Raw genomic sequence first — 13,863 nt, 5'->3', positions numbered from 1 at the left:
CTACATATTTATGTAATTTTCAATAGATGGCATCTATTAGATGCCCATCAGCTCCTAAAGCAGACGGATATACTTGACCTAGGCGTCTCATTGATTCCAAATTTCTTTTTATCGAGCATTTGAATTTGCCAAAAGCCGACTTCATGTTCGACTTTGTTAGCGCAGTTCATCAAAATTGAGGGACCCACATACGAGGCTAACTTATTACTTATTACTTAACTTATTCCTTGTTCGCTCGCACGTTTGTTGTTCAAATTGTACGTATCGTGAGACTGCAAAGGAAGTTTCTGAAGTTAGCACTCCTTTGTTGTATAATGAGTGCAGATGTCGCTTCGGGATTGTCAGCGGAAGCGCCGGCGGTATTTGGATCCCGAGTACTAGCACTAAGGGCGGTACAACCGTCTGTGCTTGTGTTCCATCCAGAGGTGGAGCTACCGCCAACCTCCCAAGGCCAGCCACAAAAACAGCATCAGCCCGACCAGCTAAGCGCCGCCTTTAGCCGTTTTTTGGGAATTCTGGTTGGGCTGACTCGCTACAAGTACAATCCAGCACCATCACATCGTGATCATGTGCGAGAAGCAGCAGCTCGCCTTCGAGATGCACTACGTAAAAGCACCCGACGAAATACTCAGTGATGATAGGGAGGTTGCACCCATTTATTTCATTGTTACGTTGCATTGGTATTGGTCAACGTGCCATCCCCTTCTTTCGATACATACACTATTCGTACACACACATTCGTACACTAACATATGCTTCGAACTCATTTTCGCAAATGGCGGCGCTGCCGCTGCTTATTTGCATATGTATATGTATATATACACGAACAGTGCTGCAGAGCAGTCAGTAGTGATTTTTTCTGCGAAAATAAAATTTTACACTAAAAAAAAGGTTCAACATATGTGGGATGATCGTTTTTCCTTTTTTGAAAAAATGGATGGCGGTGCGCAATGCTTGATTAGCCAACATATTTCAACTCGCTGCGCATTGGTTTTTTTGAGAGGCACAAGGAACTTTTAGGGGTTGAGCGTGCTTCGAAATTACCGGAATTTAACGCTAAATTTCTTCTTATATATGGGAGAGAAATAATATTCTAATGTTTCCTAAGAATATTTTGTTTTTTATTTTGTTTGGCGCAAAGCATCTTCCTTTATATGAATTAAATTTTTTCAGTGTAGAGCAAGATACGTTTTGGCTTCGTGTGACTGCGCACACAAACGCACTAAAATATGTGAGTGCTGTGCTACGTGCCAACCAGTGCTGCCCGCTTTTTATTAAAAAAAAAAACCGTTTCTAGCTTTAAACAATCAACAAAAAAAGCTGAAAATTCAATCTCAATCAATCTCAATCTAATAATAAAAAAAACTGTAAATAACGGTGTTAAGAATTTTGTGATAAAGTGATAATTATTATGTATTTTATAGAATTTTCATTAACTCATCCAGCTCTGAAGGGCTAACTTGTGATTCGCATTCCTACGATATTTATAGAAATTTCCCCCGCTTGGTCATCAAAAAAAGCCACATCTGCGGGAAAAGAGCGTAGTCGGCAGCACTGGTGCCGTCTCTAATATGTAAACTGAGAGCAGCGCTGCCGACAGAGGCAGAGCGCCGTCGCCTATAAATATGGGGCTGCCACGCCGCCGCCGTCGCAGTTTTTCACAACCGCCACGCTTTAAACATTAATACCATGCATAGCAGCCATACTCGAACTAACAAATTTTTATACATCTTACTTCTGTTTACCACACCGCTTCTCGGGGTTGCGGAGGTTTGCGGCCTCAGCGCCGCCGGCCTATCTTTAAAATAAATTCGTACTTAAAAAATTAATGTCATAATATCTATAGTGTATATCCTCAATTTTCCAACTATTGTATATATATTTTTTTTTTTTTTTTTTTTTTGGTTTTAAATTAAAGGTTTTAAAGTTAATTAACTGTTTTAGAATATAAACTGAATTTACTTTATAACATGATGAAGAAAAAAGGGGTCAAAAGTTTAAGTCAGCAGTTTTGATGAAGATTGCCAGCTCTCTGAGATGTAGCGACTCTTTTTTGATTAATAATGGATGTAAATTGTTATAATATTTAAAGATTTTGCATTTCCTTTTGAGCCCGGCAAATCTTTGGCAATCGAAGATCAGGTGTTCGGCGTATTCAGTTACATTGCACGTTTCGCAGATATTTGAGTCAATTGCTTTGATTCTGTGTAGGAAGACTTTGTCGTATGTGTGTCCTGTCATAATTCTGTTAATGGTCTTGATGCTTTTAGCATTCCATTTGAGAGAATAATGCCAGCGTTTACTGGGTATGTCTGGAAATATGTCTATGAGGCATACACTTCATCCTGTAGTCCTCATTCCATTTGTATACTAAAAAGTTCCTAATTTCTCTTTGAGCCTCCTTGTAGCTGTATTTTATATTTATTGTATTTATTGTATTGAGCTCCTGGCCATTGCCGGAGTTCGACTTGCGGCTGACGAGAACTATAGAGCTGGGAGCCTCCTTGGCGTTGTTGATTGCCGCCCTGTCCTCGCTGTTGTCCTGCGTGCTGTTGTATGTTCTGTTTTTTCATAGCATCGCTGTGTGGCTGTAAAAATTCCCACCGATCCGCTAAAATTAACTCCCTACTGCATCCTCGAGTCTCCCCAGTTAATCAGCGAAACAGCTCCTGCGCCGTCACTGTGCGAGGGGCCCGCTTAGAGTCCGTGAAGAATCCAATTGGATTGGATAATATACTAAGTATATCTCTGAGGAATTTTTTTGCATTTAACAAAACGAAATGAAAGAATTGTTTATATCGGACTATCTGCTAATGTTTATAAATAATATCTACTCGTACTCGTATTCAAAATTCTCGTACATGGGACTTTCTTTCTGATGACCTGTGGGGAAATCTCCTGCGCCTGTGCCTGCGACTAGTCCAGGGGATCTCCAAAACCCTTACAGAAGAGGCTAAAGGAGGAGGGAGAGACCACACGCACACAAATGTTAGTCAGCCAAATCGAATCGAATCGGATCGTGGACAGCTTATAGTTACCAATTTCTTCGGTGGATTGCTGCTCCAGGCCAAGCAATACAACCTCATTGGTCTCTGGCTGGCCATGGCTCTGGCAATATCGACCTGCTGAGCTCCTCGTCGATTTTTTTCTTACGCTCCATCACTTTAATTTAACCTTTTTGTTTTACCAATGAAGTGGAGTTAGTCTTGGTTAATCGCTACTGCCGGTACTCGAGATCCGAGCGCCGCATGCGCTTCCGCTGACAATCCCTTCTCGATACTCTATCCACACAAAAGAATTTCTTCATGCCATTATTCCCATGCCACACTTGGGTGCAATTTTTAGATTAACTCCCGACAAGAGCATACTTCACTTGCAAGTCTATCACAAGTTTGGGCAAGATTTTTCACACTTCATAGCAGCCTTCAATCCATCCTCGGGTCTTTCCTAATTTCTTGTTTTCTTCCTTTGATTTTTTGTGATTTGCCCGCCGGATCCGTTGCTGGCTTTTTTTTTAAACGCCATTCATCGACAAGAGCTTGCGGTTTTTTGGAAGGAATTTGCAGTTTGGCCTATGTTTCTGTTCTTTAACTTACCTTTAAAAATAAATTATTGAAGAATAATTAACGAAAATATATAAATAAAATGGAAACGCTGTCTTTTTGAATTTGAACTTCACTTTTTCACTTGTATTAAATTCCGAATTTTTTATTCAATTTTAATTTTTTCGAGCTCCGAATATATGTTGTCTCCACAAATTCAAACCAACTCAATATTTTGCCCAATTCAGTCCTAAGGTGAACTCGTATGTGGCTCTGGGGCTATATTCGTAAAAATTTGTTAAGCGGTAAAAGTATATATCTTTATAAAGTGGCTTTTTTATAATTTTGAAAGCATATGTACGTGTGTTTTAATATATAATATCGGTTTCGAATTGTAAAAGGCTGTACAATTGTCCATAGATAAATAAATCTTACTCCAAATAATAAAAGAACAATTTAAATTTGAAATTGAGACAAAAATGGAAAGAATTACAAGTCATAGGACACATAGGGTCATGACTGGCAGCAATAAGATTCTGGCTCTGTCTGGGCCTTGCCTCCTAGATTTTATCAAAGTAGTGGCTCTCCCCTCTCGACCCCTCTGTGCCGATAGTGCAGACTGAAGAAATGGCCTGGGGGTTAGGTCCAAACTGATACAACAAAATAACAGCAGCAGCATCCTTAACCACGCGACAGTGCGACTGCTTGGATGCGAATTTATCGCATGTTAAACCACCGCACCTACGTTGTCTGCATCAAGCTCAACTACATGAAATTCCAATTTAAGCAGTACAAGCTTGAGATGCTCGATGCTCGCACAAAAGTAACGATACTTTTAAATCTAGTCCTATGCATGAACTAAAAATATTCATCGATATATTTATTTATTATATAGTCGTTTGCAGAGAGACCTTTTACGGTATTTTTAATACTTTTCGGTATTTTTTAAGGTCAAAATAGCTGACGGTGTATCGGTATATAATGGTATATTTGATCAATTTAATCTATTAAATTAAATTGTCAAAGGTATATTTACGAACAAAGGGTGAAGAAATCCAATAAAAGCAACAACTTAAAATAAGCCGGTCAATTAGAAAATAGGTTCATTGATTGGATAAAACTATGTTGGCAGGGCTGAGAAATCTAGATAGCTAGTAATATTCGATGGAATATCAAAAACGTGGAATATGTATAACAGAACTAGAATTCGTCAGTATATTTACGGTATTCTTTTGAAGTGAGACGGTATATTGCGGTATATCTTATCGATAAGTCAATTTCATTTATTTTCAATTTAAATCATTCAGAACAGCGCTTTCGCCGAAATACCGTGAGTTTTTGTTCTACTTGTTGAATTTCTACCTGTATGCATAACATATGTTTTATTTTGTTGTATATTGGACTAAGTAATAAGTAACGAAGCAGCTCGCTACGTTTGGAGTGAGTTTTTGAATAAGCAGAGTAACGCGCCTGTCACTTAACGAATAATAAGGCTGGGGGGACGTGATTAATTAGTATGACGTTCGTTCCTAGTTCGCTGCGATAACGGGGTATTTGAGTATTAGCCGCTTTTCCTGGCTGCAAATATTGTTTACATATAGGTACCCTGTTGTGTGTGGGTGTGTTTGTGAGTGGTGTGTACCTGTCCGTATATGCATAGACAAACAGTTAGCTTGTTTTCAATACGCAAATAAAGTAATAAAACCTTAAACCCTGGTGTCAAAGCTCAAATTTAAGGCCGCAACATACGGTGCGAGCTTAATTGATTGCCATTTACCGTTAACGTCAACAAACGGAAAACAAGATCTGCCGTGTTTAAACAGATCTACCTGCGTGGGGCTCTTTTGTATCGGTGTGTGTGTGTGTATGCTTGGAAAATTTCCAAGGAAAGATGCAACAATTTTCATGTCGCTTTTATTGCAGATTATCCTTTATAACCGCCCACGCCTGGCACTCCCCCTCCGAGACAGCTCTCGTCCATCTGTGGGAATAATCAATACACAACAACAAAGTCATGGTGCGGTCTAGTGATAAGCAGCAACAGTAGGGCCGCAGCCCAGCCCCCAGCCCACCGCCCACAAAAGCAACCAACCAATCGAGCAACCCATCACCCCCATCGTCAAACCGCATTGACAGGAAGAACAGTCAAAAGCAATTACCATTCTCCATCCCCCATTCCCCCAAGCGCACCTGCAATTTCCGTTGCCTAGAAAAAAACGATGACACGCGAAGAACGTCAACGAATTGTGGACACGTCGAATAGCAGCAGCAGCGGTGAGGATGAGGCCAGGCCTGTGGTGCGGAGGCGGAGCATCCGCGACACGGTGCTGTCGCCGCCCAAGGAGGATACGGGATGCTGTGATCCCTCCAGCACGCCGCACCGTTTTCTCGCACTGGTGTTTATGTGCCTCCTGGGATTTGGTGAGTCACGTTGAGATGACGTTGCATATTGATGATGCTTTTGCTAATGCAAACTCCTTTTAGGTTCCTACTTTTGCTACGATAACCCCGGGGCTCTGCAGGATGTTTTCCAAAAGGAGCTGGACCTCAACTCGACCGAATTCACGCTGATCTATTCTATCTACTCGTGGCCGAACATTGTGCTCTGCTTCGTGGGCGGTTTCCTGATCGATCGCGTCTTTGGCATCCGTCTGGGCACCATCATCTATATGCTGATTGTGCTCGTCGGGCAGTTGATATTCGCCACTGGCGGTGTCCTGGGTCATTTTTGGTTGATGATCATTGGTCGCTTTGTGTTCGGCATTGGAGCAGAGTCGCTGGCTGTGGCCCAGAACAGCTATGCGGTGCTGTGGTTCAAAGGCAAGGAATTAAATATGGTCTTTGGCCTGCAACTGTCGGTGGCCCGCTTCGGCAGCACCGTAAATTTTTGGATAATGCAGCCCCTGTATGGCTATGTCTCAAAATCGTACGCTGGCTACACTGGACTGGGTGTGGCCCTGTTTCTGGCCTCCACCACCTGTGTCATGTCTTTGATTTGCACTCTGATTCTGGGTAGGTCCTGCATTAATTTACCTGTTGTACCCTCTCATCAGTATCTCTCTTCCCATCTAGGTTGGATGGACAAACGGGCCGAGCGCATTCTGAAGCGTAATAACAATCCGGGTGGAGAGATTGCCAAGCTGAGCGACATAGTCACCTTCAAGATGGATTTCTGGATGGTATCGGTGGTGTGCGTGGCCTACTATGTGGCCATCTTCCCCTTCGTTGCCTTGGGACAGGCCTTCTTCGTGAACAACTTCCACATGACGCCAGACGAGGCGAACACTGTCAACTCGATTGTCTACCTGATCTCGGCTATTGCCTCGCCATTGTTTGGATTCATCATCGATAAGGTGGGGCGCAATGTAACCTGGGTGTTCTGTGCCACCATCTCCACGTTTGTGGCTCATGCTCTGCTGACATTCACCCACCTGGACCCGTACATTGGCATGAGCATTATGGGGCTCTCCTATTCCATGTTGGCTGCCAGTCTTTGGCCGTTGGTTTCCCTGATTGTTCCCGAGTATCAGTTAGGCACAGCATATGGCTTGTAAGTGAATCCAATCAATTGATTTGTTGGCATTGTCAGATTTGGAGTTATTTCTTTACAGCTGCCAGTCTGTACAGAATTTGGGCCTGGCTGTAGTGACCATTGTGGCTGGCATCATTGTGGATAGTAGTGGTGGCAGCCACTTCTGGCTGCAGCTCTTCTTCATGTTGTTCTTGCTGAGTAAGGAGATGAAGGTGTTGCCTTGCATTTTTGTAAATCATTTCCCATTTAATTAATAATTGCAGTTTCTCTGATGGCAACCTGTGCGATCTGGGCCTACAATCGCAAACATCAGGGCAATTTGAATATGTCGCCAGCACAGCGGGCCACGTACCACACATCGATGTACGTGAATATTGAGTCGAGTTGATTGATGTTTGATGTACTGAGCATGCTATTGATTGATTAATTGATGTCTTGACGTTGTATTGGTGTCTTTATCTCTATTGTATATGTATGTCTCTGATGTCGCATCACTGATTAATTGCCATTCTCTTTCTAAATGTATTTACTCTTCGTACCAAAACCAAAAGCTCAATCCGACGCGCAACTGTGGATCGACGGCCTCTTTTGGGCCACTAAAAATGTACTACTATACTAACTATACTCGCATAAGAACAAATAACCCAATTGTGATGTTACCGCCATCTCTCTATAGTACTTGACTTGTTATGCAACGTTGGAGCACATTCTGCTAACCGCACAAATGTCGTGGATCCTTGGTCGTTATCGTATTCGTATTCGTTCCGTTCAACTCCTAGCCAATATCCAAATACTATTATACATATCAGTATATGCAGAAATTATTGTTATAATTGTGGATTATTGTTTTGTTTTAAAATAAATTAATGTAAATGTACATTCACCGAAAAAAGCAAAATTAAATGCAGTCAATTTTTTATCTGGGCAGACACAATAATAAATAATAAAAAGAAAAAACAGAAAAAAATATAAATACAATTTTTGGATTGAGATGAAGAACAGAACAAACGCTGCGTCTTTGATCATTATTTCATTTTATTTTCTTGAAGAATATGTTTTTGTATTTGTACAAAATAAATAAAATAAATTAACTAAAGCATAATGCAGAAATTCAAACAATTTTGGCTTTTTTCTTTCAATCTTTCGTTCGTTTCAAATGAGTTTAAATGAAGTCAAAACTTTAATTGAAAGATACATCAAATAAAAATATGTTTCAAAAAAATCTCTATGACAGACTAGAGAAAACAATAGTAATAATAGTAATAAACACATACTCGTATGTAGATGAGTTAATACATTTTCCTTTGTTGTTTTGAGAATTTTGTTCAAGGATGGATTAAAACAAAGCTTGGGGGAAATGAGAAACGAAACGATTCAATTTCAAATTAAAATAATATGTGTGGTGTGGCGTCATTCTCTATTGAGTTACTAAAAATGCATTCCATTCCCCTTTTATTTCGCTTCGAGACCGCTCATACGTTTTCAGTTTAGCTGCATTTTGTGAATTAGTAGAATTATAATTGGGGGAACTCGTTGGAACTAACACCAACCCCCGTACTCCTTATTCACGTCTCTTCGTTGGAACTTATCTAAGAGCTTCGTTAAATTTTCTAGCTACTCGTATGTTGAAAGTTTTGATTGCTTGTCGTTCCTAGATTCTATGGGTTAGTGGGTGTGTGTTTAGTATCTTCTTCTTCTGAGTTTGCTTTTTCATTTTTTGTTGTTTGTTGTTGAAAAGTTTTTTGGTTTTTTTGGTCGTTTTGTTTTGTTGATTAGTTTTGTTAGCCGCTAGAGCTAAAAGCATTGAAAGATTATAGTCTAGCTCCGTCCGAAAGGACATTATCTATATATATTATATTGTCAGTTGGGTGGGCCCGATTCTGCAGAGAAGAGGGGCTGGTACTGGGACTGGGTCTAGGTCTATTCATCCAGAATCTCGGCATCGTCGGCTGCTGCAATATCTCTTGTGGCGTCAGTCTTGATGCTAACCAGATATTTGTCCCCATCAAAGCGCTGACTCTCATCCTGTAGATCCTGTTTGCGAACACAAAGAAATTCGATTAGGTTTTTTTTTAAAGGACTCTTAAGACTAACGTTCCAGCTAAAGCTTACCTTGGACGGACATAACTAATGTACATTTACATATGGAACAGATTAGTGTGTCAGATTAATAGCCATTACAAGCGGGCGTGTTTTTTTTTTGAAGCGATTTACAATGTGTCTTTTGTGTGGTGTGTTGTGTTGTGATTTAAAACCCAACCAAGCTTTACTTTCGACTTTTTAAGTCTTTATTTTATTTGAAATATATGTATAGGTATGTATATATGCACGTATAAATTGTATGCTTTTGGAGTGGGGGAAAAAAACGCTTAAATATAGCTTTTGTTACATTCGCAGCCCAATCATTGCTTGGATTATACTTTGTTATAAGTCTTATTAAAATGTTAATTACAGTTTATGTTATGTAAAAATGCGCTTAAATGTGCGTTTGTGTGTGGTGTTTCTTGTTAATTTTATGTGTGTGTGGGTGGAACGGTTTAGACCGCAATCCTCATTCTAAACTCTAGCGAAAAACTAAATCTGTTTCACAGCCAAAACACAGATTCTTCCCTTAGTTACATTTTATAAATTTAATTTTCATTGCAACGTATGTTTGTATGGGTATGTGGTTACTACTACGTCTATGACTAGCAAAAAGTTTCGCTTTTCAATTGGTTTGTTTTGGTTTCGTTATATCTAGAACTACATGGGCTTGAGATTGCGTGAAAATCTTATTAATTCTATTCGATTCGATTCGATAGAGAGATTGGATTGTTATCTGTTGCAAATGATCAATCAATTGCAGATTCCAAGACTAGATCATCAAAGAGGAATGATGTACTGTGTAAGATCAAACGAATACGTATTTCTGATACGTAATGAATGAATGAACATTTAAACAAAAGTACGATTATTGTTCAGCTCTGGATGCGAGTGATCATCGAACCAGGCCATTAGGCACTCATCATCCTCTGTATAGCGTTGGAATATGGCTTTTGCCTGCGACAGAGAATGATTTGAATGCAAAGGCGGCAAAAGCGGCTGCGGCTGCTGGCGACACTTTGCTTGTGTCTTTGCACCCATTGTGCTGGTTATAATTTGCAATTGCCTGTTGTACAGATTCCTATCGGACTCTGCCGATGGTTTTGGATTGCGACGGAGCTCACGCTCTTGGGGACTTACTCTAGATTGCTTGTTAGTTTCGGTTAAAGTGCTTGAATCACTGGAGCTTTCTGTGGTTGCGTTTGCGACGGCGACTGCGACCTGCGCATCGCCTTCGGGATAAATGGCTGTGCTAGCCGTTGTTAATGCGAATGATTTGGGTGCATTGGTGATGGAATCGAGGCTCGACGAGGGACGACGGATGCATTTCAATTGCACATCGGGTGAATGAATTACCTTGTTGCGCACAATCGACGGCGATGTCTCCAACATCTTCTCCCAATCGTTGGGCAGGGCCCAGGCATGCGGACTTTGCGAGTAGTAAATCAAGTGTTCAATATCGTAAGAGACGCGTGCTGCCAGAGAAAAGAATTATTAAAATAAGAATTATTTAAACATTTAAATCAAACTTTATCATATCTTACATGCATTTGTCTTCAGTGGACGCTCCTCCACGTCGAGCTTCTCGCGGGCTCCCTTACTCTCAGGCGTAGACTCCTTGCGTGAGAAATGGCTGCGACGTGAGCGTGCCAAGCCGTTCTGATTGGCAGCATTCGGTGAAGCTCCATTGGTCGTTTCGGTAAACACTTCATCGTCACCGTCGCCGTTGTTGTTGGCCGAGGAGGCAGCATAGTTCAGTCCGATGCCGCTGTCGGCCAAGGGCAGCATAAACTGTGGCGGACCAGCTCCGGGCAGCGGTGTGGATGGAGTGGTCACGGGGCTAACAAGAGAGGTGCCATCAAAAGCGGCGCCAGCCTCCATGGAAGCCAAGAACTCCGAGCTGCTGAAGTAATCGTCCAGGACGAGCTTGGCCACCTGCACGGACGAAGGTAAAACGAAACAGGATTAGCTGCATTGGACACGTGGTCGATCCACTCACGCGCACTAGCTCACAGCAGTCGCCGGTTATCTTGATCAGACGCTGGCCCACGTTGACCGTGAACTTGTATTCACCTACGGAAGCATCGTTTGTGGAATATGAGTGCATAAGCAGCTGTTGGCTGGGTCGCAAAACTTTACCGGCAGCAGCTGTTGCCTGCGCCTGGGCTGCTGCGGCGGCCACCTGAATGGCGGCAACCTGCTGCTGGTGGTGGTGCTGCTGCTGCTGATGCGCCTGTTGGTGCTGCGAGATTTGGGAGATCTGTTGAGCCGCAGCCTGCTGAGCAGTCATAAAGTTCTGGGCCGAATTGAAGCTTAGGCGGTTCGCCAGGCTGCTGCCACCAGGAGTGCGCGGCTGAACCACCACGGCATCGTCAGAGTTCGAAGAGTTGAGGGACGAGCACGACCCGCCGGCCGCTGGGGCAGGCTCCAGGCGCACCGGCGAGGCGTTGCGGCGAATGGTGTCCTCCATCAGTTGCTTGGCGTAGCTGTCGCAAAACGAAAACATTTTTTTGTATAACATGCGCTAACTATAGTAAATTCAAAATGGCTGCCAATTGATTGGAATGTGGGAATGTTTACAGTTAGATTAGTTATCTTAAGCCGCGCTGCCAGCCTTGCCAAAAAATATCGCACTGAAGAAGCTGTACGCGACGGTGTGTAGCACTGGTCGACTTAAGATTCCATTTAAATTTATAGCTATATATTTTCTGATATTTTCCGTCAATTGGCAGTCCCTTATTGGAAAAGAGTAAAGAGTTTGGGACTTACTTAATCTTTTCTTCCGCCGGTCCAGTGATCTGCACCAAACGTTCCTTGGCGCCCGGGTTGACTGAACAAAAGATGGTATTAATAATCTTGTTTAATCAATAATATGCGTGTGAGTGCTATAAACGAACAAAACGAAAAAATGGCATCAAACACCTTGGTCACTTTTATGTAAATGGAAATTAAAGCTGAATTTTTATGGGGCAAACGCTTGGGCAGTGTGTTGCAGGCGAGTTAGAAACGAAAGTTAGAAAACAAAATGAAGGGCAAGTGCAAATGCAGTGGGTAGTCCTTAGGTCTAGCGAACAGGCTGAGAGAGAAGGATCTGGGCGTTACCTCTTTGAAACGATATGATAGTTTCGCTTAGCTCCTCAATCATGTGGACGCGTCGCCCTTTGATGCCCATGACTGAGCAGACATGGGATTTAGAATACATTTGTTCAAAGATTAAGTTCAGTTTTGGGGAATGGTGGCAAGAGACACACTCACCTTTGCCCGAATCAGCATTGCGGATTACCACCTCGTCCTTGCAGTAGGTTTTTCCCGGTATCTTCGTCGGCTTGAGGAACTTGCCGGAGTTCCGAATGACTTCACCTGGGTGCAGCAGCATGTGCTGCTGATTGGGTGAGCCCACGGCCGCTATGGCGGCTGCCTGGGCCGCGGCAGCTGCCGAGGCTGCGTTGAAAACAGCGGCAGCAGCAGCGGCAGCTCCGACATTGATTCCGGCGCCGCCGCCGCTGACACCGAATGTGGGGGAGGTGCTGAGAAAGCCGCCTTGTTGACCGCTGGCATCATGTTGGTATGGCTCCGGGGGTAGCTGAAAGAACGAGTTCATAAGAAGTATAAGAGACCATCAGAGACACTCTTTGGGAAGGGGGACCCACCTCATTGGAGACCTGCTGTTTGGACTTGTAGTAGGCAATTGTGTCATTGTCCTCCCAGCTTTTGGCACGTAATTCGATCAGTTCGAGCAGCTTAAGGCGTGTCATTATGTTCAGACGTTCGTCCTGCGAAGCATTGCGAAACACAACGAATGCCCGATCCAGCGTATCCTTGGACACCGCCTCCAGCTGCGGCCCATGAACCCGCAGATTGTGCAGCAGCAACGTTATCGACTCTGTGGTCGTGTTGCACGACTGCAGACCCACTGTCACATTATCTATGAGCTGTATCAGCTCCTCAATCACCAGATAGCTGTTCTTCAACGACGATCGCGACTGTGTCTTGAGCGGACGCGGCGCCTCAATGTTTTTAACAGCGCGTCCCAGGTGTGTATGTGCCATTTTCGTATGGGATTCGAATTCAGTTTAGTATCGTCTCTGTTTCTCTGATTTGTTAAATAAATATGTATTTATATCTGTCAATATGGATATGGATATGGGTCGTTCGTTTAATGTGTCAAGAATTTGTGAATTGAAATCGTAGAAGCGTGTTTTCCGCACCTCCCCCTGTAAAGAAAAAGCCGATTATGAGAAATGATTATAGACTCTGTTTAACGTTAATTGCTACCCAAAGCAGATATCCCATACCATACCCTCAGAGGAACAGGTGTACCCAGCACCTACAAACATACATATGTATCTGTATCTAGCTATGATTGCGCTAGGCGGCCTCGTTTCTGGCCTGCACCCTACGGCCTTCCCTCAAAAAACTGCGACGCAACTTGGTCTAATGTTTTAAATACTTTGCGTACATATGTACATATATCTTTAGTCTTAATAATGTGCACCTTTGATAAGCAACGGGTTTAGCTGATAAAATGAGATTTATCTATGGTTTAATGGGGCTGCTGTTGCTGGCGCACACCGAACCGAAACTTAACCCACTGGCATCTGGCATGTGGCGGCCTGGCTGAATCATTCATTGGTTAATAATTGCAAAACAGTTAAAAGATATAAATAAATAATGAATGACAATAGGAAATTCCATGCTCCGTGGGGT

The 13,863-nt window shown here is 42.6% G+C and overlaps 2 protein-coding genes across 11 annotated transcripts; one reads left to right on the top strand and one right to left on the bottom strand.

Moving 5' to 3' along the window:
* Positions 1-5,167: 5,167 nt before the first annotated feature.
* LOC6588916 (major facilitator superfamily domain-containing protein 1) lies at positions 5,168-7,982 on the top strand. Of its 3 annotated transcripts, XM_026988307.1 has the most exons (8): positions 5,168-5,394; positions 5,466-5,963; positions 6,027-6,554; positions 6,615-7,092; positions 7,154-7,272; positions 7,338-7,437; positions 7,626-7,678; positions 7,751-7,982. In XM_026988307.1, exons 2-7 carry the CDS (start codon positions 5,762-5,764, stop codon positions 7,672-7,674), a joined length of 1,476 nt encoding a protein of 491 aa, XP_026844108.1. In that variant the 5' UTR covers positions 5,168-5,394; positions 5,466-5,761; the 3' UTR covers positions 7,675-7,678; positions 7,751-7,982. The 3 variants fall into 3 exon arrangements, 2 of the variants coding, with proteins under 2 accessions (XP_026844108.1, XP_002014812.2); XM_002014776.2 differs by having other exon boundaries at positions 7,626-7,981; XR_003408700.1 differs by lacking the exon at positions 7,751-7,982 and having other exon boundaries at positions 5,169-5,394; positions 7,338-7,546; positions 7,626-7,658.
* Positions 7,983-8,314: 332 nt separating this feature from the next.
* LOC6589645 (eukaryotic translation initiation factor 4E-binding protein Mextli) lies at positions 8,315-13,370 on the bottom strand. Of its 8 annotated transcripts, XM_026988237.1 has the most exons (9): positions 12,807-13,370; positions 12,412-12,739; positions 12,259-12,330; positions 11,926-11,986; positions 11,296-11,642; positions 11,156-11,229; positions 10,701-11,091; positions 10,513-10,631; positions 8,316-9,108 (listed from the first exon to the last, which is right to left on the bottom strand). In XM_026988237.1, the coding sequence occupies exons 1-9, from the start codon at positions 13,203-13,205 to the stop codon at positions 8,995-8,997; spliced, it is 1,905 nt and encodes a 634-aa protein (XP_026844038.1). In that variant the 5' UTR covers positions 13,206-13,370; the 3' UTR covers positions 8,316-8,994. The 8 variants fall into 8 exon arrangements, with proteins under 8 accessions (XP_026844037.1, XP_026844038.1, XP_002014813.1 ...); XM_026988236.1 differs by having other exon boundaries at positions 8,315-9,108; positions 10,297-10,631; positions 11,156-11,642; XM_002014777.2 differs by having other exon boundaries at positions 11,156-11,642.
* Positions 13,371-13,863: the final 493 nt, after the last annotated feature.

The sequence above is a fragment of the Drosophila persimilis genome, unplaced genomic scaffold (genome assembly GCF_003286085.1).
Source record: "Drosophila persimilis strain 14011-0111.01,24,50 unplaced genomic scaffold, DperRS2 tig00000191-arrow-pilon, whole genome shotgun sequence".
Lineage (NCBI taxonomy): Eukaryota > Metazoa > Arthropoda > Insecta > Diptera > Drosophilidae > Drosophila > Drosophila persimilis.
Note: the sequence above shows the minus strand (reverse complement) of the source record. Positions and strands in the feature narration are given on the sequence as shown.